This window comes from Athene noctua, chromosome 2 (assembly GCF_965140245.1).
Source record: "Athene noctua chromosome 2, bAthNoc1.hap1.1, whole genome shotgun sequence".
Classification (NCBI taxonomy): Eukaryota; Metazoa; Chordata; class Aves; order Strigiformes; family Strigidae; genus Athene; species Athene noctua.
The window spans coordinates 107,239,516-107,263,852 of NC_134038.1; the positions used below are offsets into that span (position 1 = coordinate 107,239,516).

The following is a 24,337-nucleotide window of genomic DNA, read 5'->3' on the forward strand; positions in this document are numbered from 1 at the left end:
TTACTCCGGAACTAGAAGGCACAGTCCACCTTGTCCTCCTCCACATTCGCATGAGTCCATATCTGTTACCGTGCCACCTCCGGCCAATTTCAGTTTGCACCTCAAAAGGAGAGGAGAATGTTATTTTGTGGTCAAATATTGCTTGGGAGTAGCCCGGGGAAAGAGGAAAGACAGAAATAACTGCTAGAAAAGTGTAAAATTTAGACACCTCAGCCCAAGTTAGTTCCCCTGGGCTCCCTTTCTACCTGACAGAGAAAAGTAGGATCCTCCAAGGAATGTTTCATCTGGCCTGTCACAGCATGCCCACCCCACTGCATTGATAAAAAAACCCAGTGTGACTAGCTTAGAGCTGTCCTCCCATATTGAAAAGAGTAAATGAACCCCACTCTTCCTTTCAAGAAGTAAGGACATTCTTTATATAAGTCCACCCAGTTCTGTGTTCTTACTTGATGACTATGGGCCCAACAATCAAAGTTTATTATTATTAGAGCTGCCACACAGTTAAACAAAAAAAGTCCCACTTCCATTTTCAATTTATCTGGTTTCAAGGTAAGTTAAAAATGGAAGCTTTTTTTTAACATATTCTCCCATTTTTTGTTAAGTATCCTTTTGAAAATTTATTCCAGTTATGGTCTCACCAATACTGTCTACACAATTAAACACGTTCACTCCACATTGCTTGCTCTTCTTCAGTTGCTAAGAGATGTTGACTTGTTTCCATCTGCTTCTAGAAAAGTATAAACTGCAGCAAGCTTCTTAATTAACACTCACTAATTTGTGTATGAGAAATAATACTTCTTAGCTTTTAAAATTATGAGGGGAAAGCCATCAGCAATTAGAAGAGATTTGCTTTCTGTTGTTGATAACTATGTATACCGTGCATTGACATGTTCACAGAAACATACAGTGGGTCCAGACCAGCCAGTAAAGTCAGATTTCACGTCTGATTATTATTAGAAAAGTGCATTCCCAGAAGTTTAATAAGAAGGAAATTTCTAAATTGAAGTGTCTGTATGTCTGGGATGTCAAGATGAATGTGAAGATATAGTCTACCATTGGAAGAGATTAGGATTAATAAACTAGTGAACAGAAGTGTTAACTGAACACAAGCATCATTAGAGTAGTCATAAACTCAACCAAAAGGCTAAGAATCATAAATATAGTCGAAGATATTTGTTTCACTATTTCAGAAATTTCTGGCAAAATTAAGAAAGTGTGGACTGTGGCACATGTAGACAATTAAATACCATTTGAAAGCTTAATCAGCCCTACACTTTAAACTTGGTAAGTGGAGATTTAGTCAATGCAGCCCAGGGAGTCTAGAGTGGGTCAGCTATCTCTAGCACAGACAACTGTACTTTGCCATTTGAATCTTTCAATGACTGTGATGATTAGGGACAGGACTCATGGCCTAAACACACCTTTGATGCTGTAGGGTATGCCCTGTGGGATGGTATACATGAATCAGGAGTCTCCCTTTTTAGAAGCTGCTGGTAGAAGCCATCAGACTCCTGGGGGTATTGATTGACAGCCGGCTGAATATGAGCCAGCAGTGTGCTCAGGTGGCCAAGAAGGCCAATGGCATCCTGGCTTGTATCAGGATTAGTGTGGCCAGCAGGGACAAGGAAGTGATCTTGCCCCTGTACTTGGCGCTGGTGAGGCCGCACCTTGATTACTGTGTTCTATTTTGGGCCCCTCACTACAAAAAGGACATAGAGTTACTCGAACATGTCCAGAAAAGGGCTACAAAGCTGGTGCAGGGTCTGGAACACATGTCCTATGAGGAGCTGCTGAGGGAACTGGGGGTGTTTAGTCTGGAGAAGAGGAGGCTGAGGGGAGACCTCATCGCCCTCTACAGCTGCCTGAAAGAAGTGTGCAGAGAGCTGGGGATGAGTCTCTTTGACCAAGTAACAAGCGATAAGACAAGAGGGAATGGCCTCAAGTTGCGCCAGGGAAGGTTTAGACTGGATATTAGGAAACATTTCTTTACAGAAGGGGTTGTTAAGCGTCGAAATGGGCTGCCCAGGGAGGTGGTGGAGTCCCCATCCCTGGAGGTGTTCAAGAGTAGGGTCTATTTAGAGCTTAAGGATATGCTGTAGGTGGGAACTGTTCTAGGTGAACAGTTGGACTAGATGATCTCCAGGGTCATTTCCAACCTAGATGATTCTGTAAAGAATATGTCTATTTTTGTGTAAGACAACATTGAGGTTAAGACCCACTGACATCCTTACTTACAAGTCATACTCTAAAATAGCTATCTCAGCTACCCTGTAGTCAGAAAAGAGGTGGAAATTCCAGGGTTTCAACCCACTCTGAAAGATGGAGGATAAACTCTTATGTTTCCGGTATAATTAATTTAAGATGCATTCTTATCACATCATCTAGACTACATAAATGGACCTGGTTACTAAACTAAATGGAATGATTCTTGTCCCATCAACTGAAAATACTGATTTATATATTCTAAAAGGAAAAATGGATTTATCAACATGAAAAAATATTGTGAAGCTTCATGAGTATAGTAAAAATACTAAAAAATACCATTTCAGTGTCGAGCAATCAGCATAAATTTAAATTCTTTCTAATTTAATCGTAGACATTCAGTAAATGGAAATCTCTTTGCATCACTGCAGCAACTTGTACTTTCATGTCTGGACCTAGCATGGGTTTTTCAAGCCCTCTGCAGTACAAAAATGTTCAGAAAACATAAAAAAATGGTTGATGGAAGAGTAAAGGAGTAAAAGTTAATTTCTCCACTAGATGGCTTCATTTCCATGAAATTCATCTTCATTGATTCCCATGTTAACAGACAATCCTATGAAACTAAAAGCTTTGTTATATGAAACTGATTATTAACTCTGTATATTTGCCAGTGAAAGCAATATTGTAAAGGATACAGTTTCCTTACCTCTTGGTTCAGGAAACAGTAAAGAACTGCTACAATAAACCCCTGAAAAACACACACATACACACACAAAAAAAGTGTTCTGTGTTAACACAGTTTGAAAAACCCACTTCCACTATCCGACTTCTTGATGGTTCTGTGTATGTGAATTAATGAGTATCACTATAGGTTGAGGAACTGTTATAAATTGGAAAATTTTTTATGAATCTCCAATAAAGCTGATCAGGCAGATAATCAACTAGTTAGTGGCATTTTACCAAAGTCAGTAACGTGACATGAATTCACAAGAACAGCTATGGCAATTGAAGTTCTGCCAAGTTACACTTGCAAAAGTATGGTCCACTCGATAGTCAAACACACTGTGAGCTAATTCTTCACACAGTGTAAATCAGTAGAGGAACACAGACTTCATAAGGAGATACATGTATGAAGCTCATACAGCTTTCCAGTGAACTTCTGTGTCTTTGCAGTATGTCAGATGAATAAAATTCTGGCGTATTGAATACTTTTGTTAAAATTCTGAACTGAGATAAACCCAGGAAAATCCTAGGAGATCAATGGACCTATGTGATCAGATCTCAAACATTTATTCAGTTAACTTGTTCCTTACATTGTTAATTAACTCAATGAAGGCCATCTCCAAGTACAGAGGGTCAGAATTAAGATGTGCAGGGTTTATTGGGCAGGATTGACATAATGGGTTAAATCTTCAATAAGGACTAAAACAGCACAACTGTGGGATTTTTGGTGATGCTCCCTGACAAATGATGCCATGCAATCATTCAGAGGGAAATATGCTCCTTTGTGAAGTTTGTTAGGATTACCCACAGAACCTTCTTGTAAACTGAAGTGCGATACAGGGAAAGGGAGGAAAACAGAGGGCAGCTGTCTGTTGCTCATAACTCAGGTAGCAAAGCCACCTGGGGAGGTATGTCAGAGCAGCCCCAGTAGCTGCTCTGGTTAGCACCAAGCTCCTCAAGATGTCCATGCCCTGTGTGCCACTTCAGAGCTCTTGGGGGCATCCAAAGTACACCAAACATTTTGTTTACCCAGGAGGGAAACACATGTAGTGTTCCTCAGGGCAGTATGGGGCTGATATGTGCACCAGATACTATTCAATGTCTGTATGTTTTCCTATCAATTTATTCTTTGTCAATGAATTAGCAAGGGGGATGGACCTACAGCTTTGATTGTCCCTGGATAATTTGTCAGCCCAAATCAGCTTGATTTTGCCAGTGAAGTCAGGGAAGGTATATGGATTACCACTGGTAGCAAAGTAGGTCTTCCATGCTTGGCTGTGACCCACCATCCAATTCACACATGCATCTGAAAGACTTGGCCTTGTATCTGCAAAATCTTCAAATATACAGTCTAGCCTACAGCCAGGTAGGACGTAGGTCACATCTTCAGCTGTTGTAACTCAGCAGAGAACCATGAACTCTGTGAGGAGACACTAGCTTCAGGATCCAATTAATTTTTGTGCAATACTCATTGTCATGTGCACACTAGATTAAATTAGAATATCTACTCAGAAGGAACTGAATCTTCTGCAGTCATTTTACCTGAAAAGATCCAATGCAGAGCTCTAAGTAAAGCCGAACCCCCAGGCTGGTATATTCCGGAAGAAAGTTGAAGACAATATAATGGGTTCCAAATAATGGAATTAGAAGCAGAGTTGACCTTGAGAGACGTCTAGCACAGGACATGAGAAGTAAGGTAATATTATTTCCCTGAGTAAAGACTAATGCATGCCATATGCCACATGCCACAGTAATGAACAGAAGTTACAAAGACAATCTAAATATCTACATGTGAAGTTCATATTTCTTGGGACTACAGGGCTGGGCAGAAAGCATAATGAGAAACAAGCTGGAAATAGATTTCTGATGCTTATTGCCTTATTGGCAATACCATGTTCATGGCTTTTCTTATGGTGTTTTGGCATTCCATTTTCCTGAATGAGATTACAGTTCAAGAAAACACAAAGGAGCAGAACATATTTTGTCCCATCAAAGTAACTGAATATTTGACATTAATTTGTAACAAAATACAGAGAAAGTAAGATGCAGGCTCCCTTTATAGTCCAAATACAGGAAAAGGCATCTGTAGAGGGTAATTTATCCTGCCCAAAATTAGACATTTAATGTAGATTCTATGAATGGTTTCCTAGTCTCCCCGCTGATTGTAACTGGAAGGTAGACATCTAAACTGATCTGAGTACATCATGTTTAGATGGCTAGTATTAGGTGAGGTGAGTCTCATCCTTTGACTAGTTTCCATGGGAATGGGATAAGGTTGAGAATTTCTAAAATTTAATGCCAGCCAAACTGAGCCTGTCTGTGGCACTGGACAAGTGCTTCTCTGTTCAGAAAAAAATCTGTAAGTTTTTATCATGAAAATAATTGTTTTGTTTTGTTTTGTTTTATTCCATATATTACCTGTACTGAGAAGAGTTATTGAAGTTGATCTGTCTAGGGTCTAGTTTTTTCAGCAAAATTCTGATGATGTTGATAAATAGGACAAAATTGACCTATTCATAATATTTGGGGGGAAAAAAAAAAAAAGTTACTTTCTATGTAAAACTTTGCAATGCTTTTTTTTTTTTTTTTTTTTTTTGTATCTCATAACATTTTGAATCTCTCTTGAGATGGCTATTGCATAAGTTCTGGTTAATATCTTTAGACATTATTAGTAGAATTCTGACTAAATATAGGTATCTACAATGAGATGCCTGCATCTGAGCTGGTCACCCTGTTCCCCCTTTGTAGTCAATAGAGAGTCAGCCAGTAGAGTCAACAAAGCCCTGGATGGAGCTGGGGACAAGTCATCTCTTCCAAAGGCAGACATCTCTTATAAGTCAGATGAATCACATACCAAAATTCCATATTTCTCTTTGTTGACTCTGAAGAGAAGTGAGGGACATTAACTTAGCTCCAAAGCTAAATAGGGCCAATCCTAACTTGCAAATCAAATTTTCTACAATTGCAATTTGGCACAGCTTTACCAAAGTCTGTGAAGCCACTCAGTTTTCCACAATCAGAGAGTTTCTCCCTATGCACTTTTTTATGTCCATACACACCAGCTCTTCTTTAGGTGAGACTGAATGTTTAATTTTGCTTAAGAATGTCCACATTTTACCAGAAAACCCAATCTCATTTTATCCATCAGGGATGCCTTAAGTACTTTCCACTGGAAAAGTAATCACTAAAATCCCCTAAATCTCTTGACTTCAGATGTGGATGTCAGATGAGCACTAGTAGGGGGAAAAGTAATGGAGGTAGAGGAAATGTAATATTTTACTGAAACATGGCAAACTATGACCAGAATTCAACTTGAGATTATTCATTCACATTGTTTGCATAAATATGCCTTATTTGTATGCTTCTGTCCTCCAATTAAATTAAGTTTTTAATAGATGGCCTTAAGGTCATCCATTAGCTGCTTTCTCAAACGTCACTTGGGTTTAATTACATGAGGGAGTAATCATACATGATAATTTAAAGCCCATCAGTTTATTCAGTAAATGTCAAGCTCAAGAGCTGTTATCACCTGTGAATGGAAACCTACTGCCCTTGAAAGTCTGTATTAAAATTTATGGTTGGTTGTGGACTCTTAGGCTAAAGCTTTGTTTTCAAATATTATAAGAAAGGTTTAGCCACTCACCTTCATTTAATTTCAATCAAACTGACAATTCTATTAAAGATTTAATTTGTTTGAAGAAAGTTTGCTTTGAGGGGAGTGGCAATTCTCTGACTCTTTTTAGTTTGCATTGTATGTGGGCAAGTTTACAGTAGAAATCATACCATTCCTTTTCCTTATTTCAAACAACATTTCAGCAAACAATAACCAGATTTTAAAAGTCTTTTTTCTTCTAATAAATGTTGGGATATTCATAAGTACCTACCCCAACAGAAATTATAATAGGTCCTTTAATTAGCCACCAGTAAGGAGAACCTTGATTAATATCCCAGCATCTGAGAAAATAACAGTAAATTCAGAAAAAGGCATGTATGAAATCATTGCAATCAATTAATATAGAATAAAGTAGGAAACAATGACTTACGCCGTGTCTTCAAAGTAGAATTTTGCTAATATCCATATAAGGGTGAAAAGTGTTGGAAAACCTGTCAGACAGTTAAACAAAATCTGTGGTTGTCTAGTTTTATCAATTAATCCAAATCGTGTCCACTAAAACTCTGCTATGATGATACAGATCACTCATTTTTGGAACTGGATTTACTCTTTATGGCCCGTTGTTTATGTAACAGGAATTGCTTTAAACACCTAATACCCATGATGGAATGAAACAAGTTATGGCATTGACTGTTTGGTGATGATGCATCACCGTGATGAGCACAGAATCTACTTTGTGCATGATGTAATTCTGTTACGAAGGCCTAAACCTGCGACTTCTTACCAACATGAACACAATTCACCTGTGCAATCTCACCTGAAGTTGGCATTTGCATGCAGATAACACATTTAAACCTAGGTTAATGTAATAAGGATGCTTTTTGCATGACAAAATATCAGGCAATAGCATTTACCGAAACTTAAAATAATAGTAATATCAGCATTTTACAAACACAGAATATGATACAGTCTACACTAACCTTCCTAAAAAGGCACTTAAAATCTCCCTAAAACACCAAAAGTGATTCAGTTTGCTCAGTTGTTCAGCCTACCTTAACCTTTAGTGGTACTATGCATGGATCGCCTCCCTGAACTGACCAAAATTTCCCTTGGGCAAGTGCATTCAACTATAGGAGTTCTCTGGTTTTTCTTTTGCAAAGAAACTTTATGTGGGTGGCCACTTAATTTCTGATTTCTAAGTCACCTCAAAGGTCTGAACAATTAAATTTGTTGAAGACTACAACAAAAAGGAGTGAGTATATTACTGTCTCATGCCTGCACTGTCATTTAGTGGATAGAGCTCCTTTAGTCATACAATCACCCAATGCAAAAGATGGGCTATAGCAATATCAGGACTATAAAAATGCCTGCTGTGACTCCAGGTGGACTCAGTCTCAGAAGAAGACTATGTGACTATATTCTGCATAAACAGGAGCAAGGTATACCTAACTTTGGTGATTTTGATAACTTCTTAAAGGTGTCTGTGTTTTCAATAAGGAGAAGAAGGTTAAGTGGACTGATTCTCCCTCTCTGTGGGTTCCCAAATGTACTGAATTTTACACTTATTTGTAGGGACTTTAGTGCTGTACTTTTAAAACACTTGATTGCTCCTCACTAGTATGCATATTAAAAATAAAATCAAAGCAATGCCCAAGTTAGGCACTTCAGTTAGGTAGACTAGATTCCACATCCAGTATTTTTAACGGGATGGATAAAGCCTTGTTTAAAATCTTACCTTTTATTAATTTTATGTAAAAGCTTTACTTTTACTTACCCCAGCCAAAGAGAACAAGCCACCAAAAATATCTTCTTCCATGAGAAAGGGATGAGAGCAGTAAACAGTTTAGGTAAAGAGCCTCTACTAGCAGCCACATGAAATTGGTCATCATGAAGTAGTGACAGAAAACAACTGAGATCTTGCATTCAGTCTAGGGAACAGGAAAGTCGTAGTTTAGGCATTACTTGTGACTACATGTGTTTGATTGGCAGATGTAGTAGGCACCTGTAATTCTGGCTGAGATATACCAGGAACAAGATCTCACAATTACATACATGTTTAAAAGGAGAGTTTCAAAAGTAATATAGCTTTCTGAATAGCAAGACTTTAACCGTCAAAATATCTTGGAATCTCCATTGTGTTTTTCTTATATCTCTCTGTTAGAAATATAGCTTGATCTCCAAGCATGTGTTTTCTCTCTACAAATATTTTGCCTTCAGTGTATTTTATACAAGTAGAGTCAAATGCTCCATAGACCTTGGACAAATGTTCAAGGATCCACTTTCCTACTTGTGCTCAGTTTAAAATTCTTCTGTGGCCATGAGGAATGCAGAAGAATCATCCCATAAACCTGTGTTTGAAAACCATTGTCATATTACCAATATCTGTAGCTGAATCAAAGCTAAGTTGATTGCCTAGTACCTTGAGTGTCTTGCGGTTTACAATTCAGAACTTCCAGTCAGAACATTAAATCCAACATTTCCAGAAGAAACATCTTTTAAAAGTTGTGTTATGAGTACTCAAAGATCTTCAGTTTTAGGCTTCAGATTATAGAAGCATTAACAGTGTACTGATACTATTTTTTCTATGGCAAAGTCCATATCTGATTTAGAGTACTACAGGATCACAAATTGATGCATTCAGAATGTAGAAGGGCATGAGATACACACTTATGGAGGTAAAACGTACTGAATAAAATAATTACATAATTTTCATTACCAGGTTAGGAGGAAAAAAAAGTAAGTAGTAAAAATGAGCCATGAAATTTGAAACCATATATAGTTTATATGCAAAAACATCAAGTGCCACAGTATCCTGCTTTTCATGTGCTTACTGTAGAGAAGTTGCAATGATCAATGTCTTCCTCTTGGAAAAGGACAGCATCCTTAATGAAAATGGCAATAGCTTTTAAGATAAATGTAAAAAAGAGCTGTACATGGATATAATTTCTGGGACAGCGAAGCCTCCTGGAAGGAAAGAAGAGAGGTCCTTCTGAGGTAAATAACTGACTTGTGCTGACAGTAATTAAAATATGCAATAAACCCTTGTTTCATCTCAGGTACTTCCAGGCATGTATAGAAAGAACACTTTAATCCACTGAGCTCTCTCTTCAGGCAGAGATAGAAACTTTCCTCATGTAAAACAATTCACCTACAGTCTACATCTTAATCTCCTTTATTGTTAGGTGGTGCCTTGGTCATGTTTCTGGTCTGCCAAAATTCAGGAATCTCTGTTTTATAATATTTTGTGTTCAGTATATCTAAGTGTGATATTGGTTGCCATTATTTCTGGGCCAAGAGAAACCTGTATTTGAGGAATGATCTTTACTGATATAGTTCTGACTATGGCTAAACCGCTCCCAGGAACAAACGTGCAGAGATATCCTGGAATAACTAGACAGTTTTTGCAATGAACAGAGTAATGATTACTTATCAAGATTTTCTTTATCTTATGCTGTGGGTCAGGTAAACTGCATTAAACCCTTGTGTAGACAGCTTTATCCAGAATTAAAGAATTCTTTCTTGATTTCCCAGAGTTACTCTTATGAATTAAATTAATGCAGATAAGAGCTTTAAATCAATTTTCAAATCTACTTTAAATTCTCAGTTAATTCAGATTAATTTGTGACTGTTATTAAATACAGGGTTTTGGAGGAGTTATACAGCTGCAACTTTATTTTTTCCTTTGGAGATGAAAATTTTAGCTAATAAGCAAAGAGTAAAAGCTGTATTCCACCCAGATCCAGTAATCTCAGTGTCACCTAATCCTAAAGCTCACTTAGAGCATGCAGAATTTTATTACTGAACTCAAATGACAGCTCCATTGTTATAGAACTTTTTCCTCCCTATTGCTAAGTCTCTTTATTTCCATTGTTTCTTTCTTTCCCCTTATTTGGACTGGTTTGTTTTCCTGAGGTCGGAGTGGATATCAATAAACGTATCTGTTGACTTCCAGACATGTGTTAAGAACCAACAGACGTCAGGAAACTTTCCCCAGAGAAACCTCATTCTCACAGCGTAACAATAAAACTCTGTCTTGAAGAAATGCAAGAAATAAACAAAGATTAATAAAATAAATCCTGCATGGCACTAAACATCAAATCTATATTACATGAGAAAATTGACAGTCCATTTTATTCTAGATACTCTAAATTATAACTGAAAATGCCTAACAGCTGGATAGTTTAGTAAGAAAGAAATCTCATCAAATATAACTAAATTCAGCACCTAACTTTCAAAACATGTCTTTAATTGTAAATATTTCAGTAGTAATATACAGTGCCATAGGAACACTGATTCAGAATCAAGTTCTTTGTGTATATTCTTCTTGTAAATTCACTGAAGCCATAAAAGGCAAACACATATAGTTTCTAAAAAATTACCTTCATTCCATTTAAAGCAAGCAATTTTATCTACTGGTTATTTAGGATCAAAATGAATTGCTGAGTTTTGCCAATAGAGATACTGGGTTTATTTCCCAGTTCTGATTCTTCTTATGCCCGGTCTGATCACTTTTAATTTCTAGCCTAAACTTAATATTATTATACCAATATGGCCTTTTTTTTTTAAAATTTTTTTTTTTTTTTTATTATTATTCTATATTTCTACCGATACTACTTTATTATGTTTAATATTGCCTTAAACAGTCTAGGCTACTAAGAACTGTTGAAAGAACTGAGGTTAGAGGATAACTTTACATACCTGAATGCAATAAGAACTGTCATGGCAATAATGAGTGAGATGATTGATATACTGTATCCTACAGTGTAGATTATCTTTATAGTCGAAAAGTAGGATTGCTATAAAAGAAAAGAATTATTTGTCACATAACTTGCAGCCAAATGACAGCTGGTTTATGTATTCTGCCAGTTTTGCTTTGTTTTGTGTTTCCAATCTGTTCACATCCCTGACTGTCTTTTTTTCCCCTTTTAATCCCACAGAAAAAAATCATATGAAATCACTCATCATGTTTCTTTTGTGAAAACCCATTCCATAGCTATGTGGATACAGCCCAGTCTGATAAAGAAACAGGTACTGATCAGTTTCAAGCTCATTCATAAAACCATAAAAAGCCAAGCCAGTTTTCCACAAAGGCATCGTAAAATCTCTTATGCATTTTTATAAGCACTGCATTTTACACTGTGTTTTCTCCACAGCAGTAACAGGACAGTCCTGCTAGCAGCTGGCTGCATGATGAATACAGAATTCTGTCAGCCTTTTCTTATGTTTCTCCACTTTCCTTTGCTCTGCTTTCTTACTTACAAATTTGCCACTTATTCTTCCTTCCCATTTTTATTTTGTTGTAGGTAGAGTTTTTTCCGTTATTTTTTCCCCTTTTTTTTTTCTTGCTGCCAAAATAAATTATTGCTCAATCAGAAAGTCAATCAAAATCCATTTCAATTTAAATGACATCTCTATCAGACATGATCTTTGAGTGAGGGTAAACTGACTTCAACTAAGACACATGGAAGCAGAAAATAGAATGAACAAGCTCTAGGCTGCAAATCTTTCCCTTCAGTCTAACATGGTCTGTCTCTCGGGTATTTATTTAAATGTTTTTATATCCTAAAACCTACGTAGCTATACAGCACATTGCTACAGTTCACTGTGGGGAAGGCCAGACACTTGTTTTGAACCTTAAATATAACTTAAGGCATCATAAGCATGACATTGGGTAGGATGTTATTTCATTTATTTTAGGTGCTTAGAAATTAGCTGCCTACGTATGAGCAGCTGAGTCTATAGTAAAACAAGCAGTGTGAGAGCATGGCTGCAGGACTGTACTGTTTAATTTTTAACACAATCCTGTTTCTTATGTTGATTCTTTTCTAGTTAATGAAGGGAAACAAGCACCCCCAGAAGACAATTCAAGTCTTTGTAAGATGAGACCTTATCACCTTCTGTTAGCAAGAAAAAGGATCTATCACTACACCTGCCTTAACAAGTAACATGTTGTGTGCATTTCTGACTAGCCATAGTCTAACCCTGTGGGCTAACTTTTATTATTGGTCAGAGCACACTAAGTGCACCCTACATTTATCTTCCAAGTTAGTTTCATCCATAGGAAGCCAGATTATGCTTTCTGAGAGCATCCCTCAGTGTAAATGCTGTAAGTTGGGATAACCAAGAGATTTCCTTGACAAGCTCACACCTGATCCTGACCGAAGCACTACTGTGTAGTAGTTAGTTTAGACTTGTACAATAATTTTTTGAGACCGATAAATGATGTGGAAACCATGCATAGTGGCCTTTTATGTCTGGTGGATGAACTGTGAATTGTATACAATTATCCATGTAACTGACTATGAACAGTTCCAGCCAGAGCTCAGAGAAGTCCCGTAGAGCTACAAAGCTAGCCAGTAAGCCAGTGAGTCTGGAAGGCACCCCTCCATAAGAAACAAAAAAAACCTGTGTTAGGATGACCTTAGCTGACAACCTCCACTTACAAATCAGCGATGAAAAACAGAAAATAAGCAAAATCTTAAGTGGAGAAACCTACAACTGAGGAGTTTATCTTGAGGCAAAATGTAGGTCACTACTAAAAAAATCCATAGACTCAATTGTTTTTTTCACCAGAAATGTAAGGAATCAATAAAAGAGGGAAAGAAATAAAAGAGTTACATTTCAGTGTAAGTATTTAATGCAGAGCAGCAAGTACTGTAGCTTAGATGCTGGAAAGGAAGTTTGAGTTAAACAGCATGATAGTAGTCAGTATAAACAGTAATGGGAAGACAAGAGAAATCTCCCCATGATGCTGTAAAATAAATTCTTTACAGCAAGCTGAATGGGCTTCATCACTACAGTACAAATGTTATTTTCATTCTTGCTACAGTGGACAAAAAATGACAGTATTCACCAGACTTATACAAATAAACAAAAAAGTCCAGTGTTTAGCCTGAACAGGGGAAGGGCAGAGATCTACAATTAGACTAGATAAATTTTTTTTAAATCACTTAAAGTGATTTCTACCTTCTTTCTCTCAGTTTTAACTTAGTGGAGATTTCTTCATATTCTTTCCACTGAATTAGTCCTCATTTTCTCCACAGTAGATAATAAGACAGCAAAACTTGATCACAAAAGAGGCTTTATGTAACCATAATAATTTTCAGGATTGTGATATTTTCCATTAAAATATGATGTAGTATTTTGGCTTGCTTCTTTTCTCTGGAAGAGGGTTTACAGGAAACTAAGCACATCTATAGAATAAGTTTGTATCCTTAATAGTTATAGATCAAACACTATGTTTTCCCTGTACATATAACCTCTAAATAGCACCAACTGTGCAAGTCTAGCTGAAGAAATATGTGAAATTCTGATCAACGTTACAGAGATTTTGTAACTTTTTTTTTTTTTTTTTCCCCCTTGATGAATTAGGTATTTTATGCTGGGAAGATGAGAAACTAGAAAACTTTCTTGTTCTTAGATATTGCTGAGTGTGGAATAGGTGTTATAAGAGCATGTTTGCTGTACTGATGCTGTGATGCCACAAAATCATCTTGCTGACTGTTATTATCGAAATGCCTTAATTCATATTTTATGAACTTCTTGCAGTATATCTCTAGCTGTTATGTCTGTGAGCAAGTTCAACAGAACTGCATGACTATGGAATTTGCAGTTGGCTTTATTTTTATTACACTCTTACACCTTAATAATAAAATATCCTTAGTAATTCTCAAAACTAAGTGACGAGAGTAAAATGTGAATTGCATTCCATATTTGGCAAGAAATTTCAGCTTCAGCTGGGTTTCCCTTCTCAGAGGTTTTCAGGAATAGAAAGTAATCCTATAATGTCAGCAAACCACTCACATATATTTATTTAATTAAACTTACTTCTTCAAGTGGAACCTCATCTTCTACTGGACAGGCAATATGGTAAGGAGGGAATGGGACAGACCAGCCTTTCTTTGTGCAGTTTCTTCTCACTATCCCAGCTGAAACAGAAGCACTTACTTTTTCTAATGAAGAGCCAAACACACAGAAAACAAAAACCAGGAGAAGACCTCTTTCTGATAAAAAAGATATACCAAGAGGAGAGGATTATCTCCATTAGCATCTCACAGAGTTAATAAAACATACTGTGTGTGTACATACAAGTAGTCAGATACAAAATTTTTTGCTTTATCTGGAGACAAATGATGGAAGAAGTGAGAGAACTGAAGTGGCAGTTAGAAGCAGAAAGGAGTAAGTAGGTAATCACATGAGGAACAAGGAAGTCCACTGAAGAAGATTGGGAAGCACTGCTCCATCAGACTTCTGCCTCGTTCAGCACTCACACCTCTAATGTATCCCTTCTCAGTCCCTCCTTCCTTGGGGTTTACTCTTTCTTTACAGATCATAGGCTGGAATAAGCAGTTTATTCTATGAGGGTAGCATGTTTCCATTAAAAGTTGTACGAGTCAGATGAAGGATAAGAGAATCCCAGGGCAGGAAATGAATATGCACAGATGAAAGGGATTTTCCTTATTCCTAATTTATAACTAGCATGTGTTGGGTGAAGCAAAGGTTGGGCTTTGCAGGTTTTGGATTATTTTTTTTTTTTTTTTTCCTGTGGAATTGCCAAATCTAGGTCTTTCCTGGAAGATGGCTTTCTCTTTATGGGCTTGCACTTTTTTCCTAGCCATATTCACCCAGAGAGTAGGCAGTCACAAAGGCATTAATTTGCACAGGCTTGCTTTTGACCCAACACATATGCTACTTTGTTAGCAGATACAAATTCTGATTTGTATCTTCAGCCTTGGTCTTAAATAACAATCACATTATTAATTCCTTTGCCTTTCATTTCATTCCATACTAATCAGAGCATAAATCTCGTAAAGACCCATGCTTAAATTCTGATCTAGATAACCCCCATAGGAGCTCTGTAGAAAACTCACACAACAAGCTGATCCCAAAGCCTATGGAAACCAATGGAAATCACTCTATTGATTTCAGTGTTCTTTGTCTCAGACCCTCATCACAGACAATGGGATTATTTCCAGTTCTGGATAATGCTTAAAATATGAGAAGAACTGCTAAACTCCTTCAGATTCTACTGAAATCTTTGCATTAATGCTCTGACCCAACTAGAGAGCAGGACCTTGCAATGTTCCGTCTTCACCTCCCATTTTTAGAAATGTTTTTGCCAGACATGCAACACAACAATAGGAGTACAACCATGACAGTACATCACCTGGCTCCTTCATGAAGTGAAAGAGGATTTGGGGGCATGGTAAGGCAAGAGTGTCTCCAGCATCTGCCTCTGGCCAGCACAGTATTTTGTCCCAAGTTCTCTTGCAATCTCAAACAGAAAGTGAAATATATTATTAAGTATACTTACATTTGAGGAAAGTAAAAACTCAAACCTTTTTAAACTTTAACACTCCACCCCATATGTATCTTATAAAAAATAGTTTGGCCACATTTTTTATTCTACAGTGAGAAATAAACACCTCCAGAGGACTATTTAATCTGCTTTAGTTAGACCCCTGTGTTAGACTGGGGTGGGTTTTCAGACATAATAAGTAAATGAAAATGTACTGTGGAAACAGGAGGGAGAGTGATGCTGGAATTAAGACCAGATTACAGTATTTGTTGAGGGGTTACCCTATTTTTAAAGAGGAACACACTCTCACACAGCAAGCATGATGCCATGATAGCATCCAGTTGTGGAAAGAATAGGACAAGGACACAAGGATTCACTCAGATCGATTGACTGTTCATATTTGCATGTGAAAAAAAAATATTGAAAGAAAGAATTGAAAGGAATAGAAGTAGATATAAGAAGAACTGACAAGATAATAGGGATATGGGACAATCAGTAAAACACTCAAACATGCACATCGGCAGCATGGCTGTGTCCTGACTCTGGTAGGATGTTGCTTCTCTCCCACTTTTTTCATCCCTCACACAAGGATACCTGCTGGTGTTGCATTTCCACTCTCTTCTGGGTCTTCTAGACATTCAGTCTCCTTTTTCTTCAGCTCTGTCATAAAATCACATTCTGGGTGGACATTCCCAGTAACCTACAAGGAGAGGAGTTTCATCTGATTACCAAGAAGAGGTTGGGTAGGATTTCATGAGACATTAAGTCCAGATCCACTTTTGCAACTGTCAGAGCTGTGGTAAGGACACAGAACACTAGCCTAGGGTTTAGGGGTCAAAGGGTGCCATTGTCCCTGCACAAATTACAATGCTTTTGACAAATGACCCCAGCTGAGCTCAGTCAAAGGCAGTTGAGCTGTGCTACTTTACATCAGAACAAATCATTAGGCTTGGAAAATGGTAGCTACAGCTCTGTACTTGAAAGTTTGTAAGTTTTCTCTGGCTATGTTCATAATGAATGACCTCTTTGCTAAGGCCTGGGTTTGAGTGCAGGACTCATTTGTATCCTAACTTTAGCCCCTGCTAAATCTGGGACCAGGGAGACAGAGTGCACTTGGACAGGCTCCTTTTCTTAACAGTGAAGGGCCCAGCACTGCAGACAATTGTTGCAGAACCCACCAACTCCTCAGCATGGACATGCCCCTGCCAACCTCTGAAAAAACAACATCTTGAAGCCACATGTAATTACTGCAAAATGGTCTTTTGAATGAGCACTTCACTCCAACAGGAATGAATCTGTTCTCTCCTTTCTGCCATCTGCCTTTCTTTACACAGGGTGGGAGGCAAAAATCCTTTCTCTGGGAAAAAAAACTACACCAAAGTATTTGTTGGTTTGGTATGCTGGTATAAAGAAAAAATTGGCACCCACTGTTTTAACGGCAGGAACATTTTATTTATTTTATTCCTTATTTAGACTTGTACTTACATGGACACCACAAAAGAATTAGAATCCAGAATTCCTTGGCCACCAAAGGACAAAATCTTCATCAGGCTGTTACACACACCTGCTGTGGCTGTACCCACTGTGCAGAAGCACACACATCTATTTTTCACGAAGAAGACAATATGAGACTTGTCCAACCACAGCCATTGTCCCCAGTCCCAGAAGGCTAGCTGTCATCAGAAACACTCTCATCTTAGCTCTACACCCTGGCCGCTAATGCAAGAGTGTTCTGTATGTGTGAATATACATATAAAGACACAGACACACACAACAGAAAATAAACTCAGGATGAGACTTGCATGATGAACAGGTGGCTGGCATATGGCTCAGTTTTGTTCCACCCAGGGAATATTAATATTCAGGGAATTTGAAAAATAAATAGCTGGTTTTCAGTTCATTCAGAGGACAGATCATATCCATTCCAATAAACTGGTGTTCCCTTCCATGTTAATGTCCATATCTCATGTTGGTCTGCAGAACATTTGAACTGTGTATCAGCTAATGACTTGAGGCTCTTGGGTTGCTGGAGAATACTGGATTAATTGCACAGCCTTTGCTCTTCTAGGGTTTGGACCTTGACAGTTGAAAATGGCACGTATCCACATGTGTGTCCTTCAAGAAGGTAGTCTGCTTCCTATTTATTGCACTTTTAGAAGGATGTGGTTTTCCTGCCAAACTGACAGACAGCAGTGCCATGGATCAGTTTAGGGCAGCAATGTAAAGGATGGCCCCATATGCAAGGCTGGATGAAGTTTGGTGTATGTGAGAGGAAGGTAACTATGAATGGGTGAAGCAGAAGCCAGACATTGCCTTAGCCCCAGAAGGTGAAGATCTGGTGGGTAGGATGCCTCAGTGATGTCAGCCTCAATCAGTAAAAACAGGTAGTCTAGGGAGCCCCTCACTTTCACTTCACGAAGATATGAAATACTAGTCAGGATGACAGAAAATTGGCATCTGTCTTGAACATCTTTTCTCACTTGATATCTCTTCTCATGCCTACATATATTCTTCCCCCTTATACTCACCATGGACAATGAAAGTCATCTATGCTGAAAAGCTCACTAGCCATCATGTATGACAGCTGTTGTAGAAAGTAGCTTTATTAGTCAGTAGAAAAAACAGTCAACCCATTTACTGAAAAACTATTTTACAACATTCTCTTGGTTGAGTGGACTGTGCCCAGAAAAACCTCAGTAGGCAGGAAATGTACCCATTTGCACAGTCCTAAATTATTTCTCCTGGCAAAAAAATGACTAGATTTTGCCTGTGAAAACTCTCTTTGCTCATTGAAACGTTCATGGCAAGAACAAAGCTTGTTTGCCTTATTCATCAGTCCAGGAAACCTTTATTTTCTTTTTTCTTTCTAAGTCTCCAGACTCATGAGAACACCGCATGCATCTGAAATAAAAAAGTGAGGTTGATCAAGTGCCAGATATTTAAATTATTACCTTATTCTTCAAGAAGACCCGACCTTAAGAGATGCTCTCACAGTTTATATTCGTCAGCACTAACCACTGTTTGATAAACACTGAGAGCAAGATCTGTTATGACAGAAACTCAGATAAAATAATCAAAAAAGATTGATTCCACTCCTAGGCTGTGTTCTAGATATATTCATCCCCCTAGAGAATTTGACTTCATCTAGCAGACCTTTATATTTTCCAAACAGCTTTGAAAACCATTCCTAAACAAGGTGTAGAATCAGGTTCCAAACTACTCTGAAAACATCTATAAACTTGTTTAATCTCATTTCCTATCTCCTTCCCTTCTTCTCACTTCTGGAAACATCAGATAATGGGATAAAAGTATGAGCCATTCTTTAAGACAAGAATATATTTCTGTGTACATGATTCAGCTCCCTTTTGTGACTACATCTATGGAGACATCCGTATCTGATCTAGTCATCTTAGGTTCCTTTAATGAGGATAACACAGAGAAGTTAGCATCTTTGTGCATAGATTAATTTAATTATTTTATACATTTACTCTTGGATGGAATGAGCTATGGTTTCGACTCAATTCACTAGGATTCCCCTGAATGTTAAATCCATGGTGACTTTCTAAATTTGAGCTTCAGCACGGGTTACATGAACACCACTTACTACAGCCACTGACATTATGCAGGCTTGTGGACTGATCATTACAGCAAAGGTCTTTTGCTTGCTGATAATAAGTGTTTGGTTTGTAGGATCCTTAAAGAAATGAAGGTCCATAAAATATTTTAGTTTGCTACTTTGGTAATTCACTTGTTTTAGTATCCTCCCTACAGAAACTCCCTCTGTAGCTCACAGATCACAGAATCACAGAATGGTTGAGTCTAGCAGGAATATCTTTGGATCATCTAATGCAACTTCCTTGCTCAACACAAGGTCAAGTAGAGCAGGTTGCTCAGGGCTGCATTCAGTTGGGTTTTGGATATCAACAAGGATGGGGAAAAGCTCTCTGGGCAGCTTCTTACAGTGTTGGGCTACCCTCACAGTAAAAAGTGGTTTCTTGTGTTTAAATGTAATTTTCTGTATTTCAAGTTGTACCCATTGCCTCTCGTCTTTTCATTGCATACCACTGCTAAAGAACCATTCAGATTGCCTGGGAGTTGAGCTGTTCTCAGGAGAGATACCTCTCAATGGACTAGAGGGAAAGTCCAAGATAACTGCTATCTTACTTTAGGGTCTTCAACAAAATATTTAATATTATAGTAGGTCAACGTGGGTCCTCCACCACAGGCATCCTCTTGAGCTGGGTAGATGAGGCAAAAGAGGAATCCAAACTCGGCTTGTTTCTTTTTCTGAATTCTGGTAAGTAGTAGAGGAAACATGAAGCAGAGTTTCTAGGACTTTTCATGGTCATTTATATCCATGAAGATGGACAGATATAGAGTACCACTTCCCTGAGAACAACTTAACATAATAGCAGGTGAGATCTGTAGACATGCCTGTTCCATAGACCTTGCTACAACTATTTCACAAAGCTGAGCAGAACATACTTGTCTCCTTTTAAAACTGTGCTCTCAACGATTGAATTGCTTACATTTTTAAGAGTCTATTGATTAAAATGTTCATATGGAGTGCAGCAAACCTATATTCAAGTCACTGCCAAACCTGAGAAGTTTCAAGTTTTTGTTTCTCATTTTTCAAGGGAACTGGTGTCACAATACGGCTTGTTTAGGGAGAAGGTTCCTAATCATGCAGAGTGAAACCTTTCTGAATCTGCACGTGTATCTTTCAGGTAAAAAATGAGAGATGCCTGATGAATTTTTGTAACTGTTAGCAGAACTTGAAAGAAGAGAAAATCGAGGGAGAAAAGAACAGATGGATGGCAATTTCACAAAGCATCTTCCCAAGTCTATGCCAAACTGAAGGTACCATTTTTGGATCAGCCTTTTAACTGATCCCATGATAACTACTCTTTGTTGTTACTGATGGGGAAACACAGGGCCTCTTAGTGGATCCAGATTTTCTAATAGTTTTGCACTCACAGAACATCCATAATAATTCACTAAGGCAGAGTAAATTGGACAGCAAACTCACTAGATACCTTTAAAGGACTTTGACATGTGGAAGACAGCTACGCCTTTGTGATGCTTCCACTATCATGAGAAAAATAAATGAATAATGGCTTAACTCCAAACTGATCAGCTGTCAGAGTCCTGAGGGCATTAGTGGCTCTGATCAGCCTGCCCTTGGGCCTCCCCTTACTCTCCCTATGGGCCCAGGACCACTTTTCAGCTCAATGTCTGCCTTAAAATGCTGCAGGATGATGGTTGCAAGTTCCAACACAGTGCTGCCCTGTCAAGTCATGGGCCTTGCTGATGCCTCAGCCTGCCCTCAGCCCATCCTTGTCCCCATGTTCCTGTCAGATTAATCTGGGCTATGTCTGAACCTGGGTCCCTCACCAGGCCTGATTTTGCTTCTGATTCTGACAGGCTGATATGACCCCCAGTCTTTCACTGGAGATGGTGGGATGGACTCTGACTGGCAAGGTCTTGCCCTGCCGGTCAGATTATCACTTATAAAATAAATACAGATTAGAAAAAGTATTAATGCTTTTCTTGTGGTCATATTTGCACCCAATTTGGAGTTAAGATAAAGAAACAAGTATTTCCCCAATATTCTTTTTGGAAGGGTAAAAATTATTAAAAAATCTTTTTGAGAGTAGTACAGCTAGTATTTCAGGTTCTCTTCCTGAATAACTTTATACAAAAATTTTCCTGCTGATGAGGAAAACTAAACTACAGATTAAATAAACACTGATATGTTCCAAATAGAGTATGAATTTGCAGTTGCCATATCCATCAGTTAATGTATTAAGTAAAACTGTGGGTTAGCATAACCACTGAAAATCAAGCAAATTTTTACTCTTGTTACAGGGACCATCCTTGTTAATTTGGTAAGAAAAAAAACCAAAACTAAACAACAACAACAACAACAACAACAAAACAAAAACAAAAAACCAAACCCACCAACAAAAGAAAACCCTCTTCCAGACGAGGCTCTAAAGAGGGAAATGAAATACACACATAAGAAAGTAAACTTCTCTTTTTGTAGTTATTGTCGACGTTTTCATAACATCATGTTAAATTTGCTGCTTGATTTATGCTTTTCCTCTGCTTTGTTTCATATACATCAGAACGAATCAATATTTGCATTCTTTTCACATTACAGTATGCACCACACAAACAATGACAGCAAAGAATCTCAGTTGATGGAAGCTGAGACTCAACCACTTAAACATTTAAAACATCTCCAAAAGTTGAGTACAACACTTCCAGGGAAAGCATACTATCAAGTTACACCAACAATGAAAACAGACGGTTGCTTTTCCACTATTTTCTACTCAAATAAGGGTTGTTTACTTATCCTCTATTATAACTATCCTCTATTTTAACTAATTAGTACTAGTTCCTGATACTCTACTTATGAGCAATCATACCTATTTGCTCCCACTACAGGGAAGCAGAGTTGTCACACAGATGGTACCAAGGAAACCATAGCTTCACATCAATAAAAAGTTTTTGCAGTCATTTCACAGTGTTTTATTTCTCTTGAGCCATAAAATCAAGCTGTTCTGCCACCCCTCACGAAATGCTCCTTCAGAGATGAAATTCCCAGGGAAGAGGAAAGAATATAGCAGAAGGATCAAAAAGAAGATGCTGAAAATGTAATCACTCTCAAAAGCAAAAAAAAAAAATCCTTCCCTCACTTTTCACAGACTTTTCTTGATATCTGTGTAATCCTGAGTGCTAGTTTACTTATCATTGTCCAAAGCAAAATATCAGCAAGACCTCTGGACTTTTTAATGCATTTGGATATTTCTAATTCTAACATAAGCATTCTTGCTGGTTCATCTTGTTACCTGTAGCATTTCAGATGCTCACATATTAAATAAGGTTAATGCTACCAACAAGGCAGATGGAATTGTAACTTAATAAGACTGTGTAATCTAAAATTTAAGAAAATTCTATCAAAACTCAGCTGCTCTGATGTAACACCTCTCCTCCAGTTTCTTCTTTGTCACAGTCTTTTAAAGCCTACATGCATAAAAAAGGGGGCTTCTGCCAATTATATTTTTTTCTCTTTAGTAAGTGTGTGGTAAGAAAGAAGTGAAATGCATGGATGTATAAATCCTACAACGTGTGTCCCTTCTGCCACTGTTCACACTTTTCATAGCATCTTGCCTTGTTTAACTGGAATCCAAAGCAAATAAAGAGAAAAGAGACTCATAAAAAATATAAAGCTGTATCTGACCATCTGCTCCAAGAAGAAAATTAACAATTATTGAAAAACAATGAAGTAAAAGATTTTTTTCATTCAATTACTTACAAGCACTGTCAGACTCAGGATGTGCAGAGCACTATGGTGTAAAACACTAGAGTTCATGTTCCAAAGCAAGATTCAGACTTCACTTCTTTAGCCTTTCCTAGCCTCTTTCACCTGCTTTTTGACTTCCCTTTCTCCTGTCAGTTGCTGATTTGAAGCATTTATCTTTTTGCACAGAAGTGACGCAACAGTACAGTGAAATGGTAAATAAATATTAACTACTCTCTAAGCTGTGTTTAACCTGCCTTCCACCTTTATAAAGACTGGGATGGTTGGATTGAGTGATTGATCCCAAGATTATAGGAATCCTGTACCTCCTGTCAAGACCCCTGTTTCTTTCTTTGTAACACAAAATTATTTTAGGAGGATGGACAGCTCTAAATGTTGCTAAGTATGGCTGGCATAAGAGAAAGCCCCTCCTAACAGTTAATGTTAATATCAGTTTATTCTAATAAAACATATTTCATAGTGTGGCTTCTGTCTAGGTGTGCATTGATGTGTTTGTATGGAGTATAATGACCATGGTACTATATTTTAAAATACAGGATCAATAAATAATCACAGGCATGTAAACACAAATTCTGTTGGATACCTGTTGGACATTGATTTGAAGGCACTATTCACAAGGGATTTTTCTCATTTTGCTTCAGACTTTTGAAAGTTCAGTGTCTAAATCTGAACTAGTCAACTTCTCTAGTCAAAGTACAGAAATATGTACTCTCAACTCATGCATCTCATCCTAAGCTCTAACAGGCCAAAAGAATCTCACTCTGGAAATAGCCAGTCTTACTCAGAGCTAAATGCCTAATATCTAGATGTTGTAAGGTCAGCTGTACTCCAGATATGCTGTGTGTATATGAAACTTGTCCATCAATTTATACTATCTTGAAGAACTTCAAATTTCATATCAGCATTAAGCTGATGTTACCATTGTAAAATCAGAGACACAAGATACGAAATACCTTTCAAATATTGTTCTCCACTCATATCATGTCATTCCTCAAAATCTATTCTTAACCCCAGGTCACATCTTCCCACAATGGTCCATCTTACAACCCTGGTTTTGGCTCTGACACTGCTTTTTGTCCATCTTACCCACTCAGATTTCTGCAATTATATCAAATGATCTCTACATGGGTTGGGTAGGGGAATTCTGAGACCTTGGAAAGGAGCCTCCCAACTC

At 37.8% G+C, this 24,337-nt stretch overlaps 1 protein-coding gene across 1 annotated transcript; it reads right to left on the minus strand.

Moving 5' to 3' along the window:
- GHRHR (growth hormone releasing hormone receptor) lies at positions 1 to 23,214 on the minus strand. Its single transcript, XM_074897933.1, is given in 13 exon segments — positions 1 to 180; positions 2,909 to 2,950; positions 4,468 to 4,597; positions 5,344 to 5,435; positions 6,810 to 6,879; positions 6,969 to 7,029; positions 8,313 to 8,466; positions 9,370 to 9,502; positions 11,237 to 11,334; positions 14,366 to 14,466; positions 15,705 to 15,812; positions 16,431 to 16,536; positions 23,158 to 23,214. Coding segments are annotated over 13 exon segments (1,332 nt in total).
- Between the last annotated feature and the right edge of the window lie 1,123 nt (positions 23,215 to 24,337).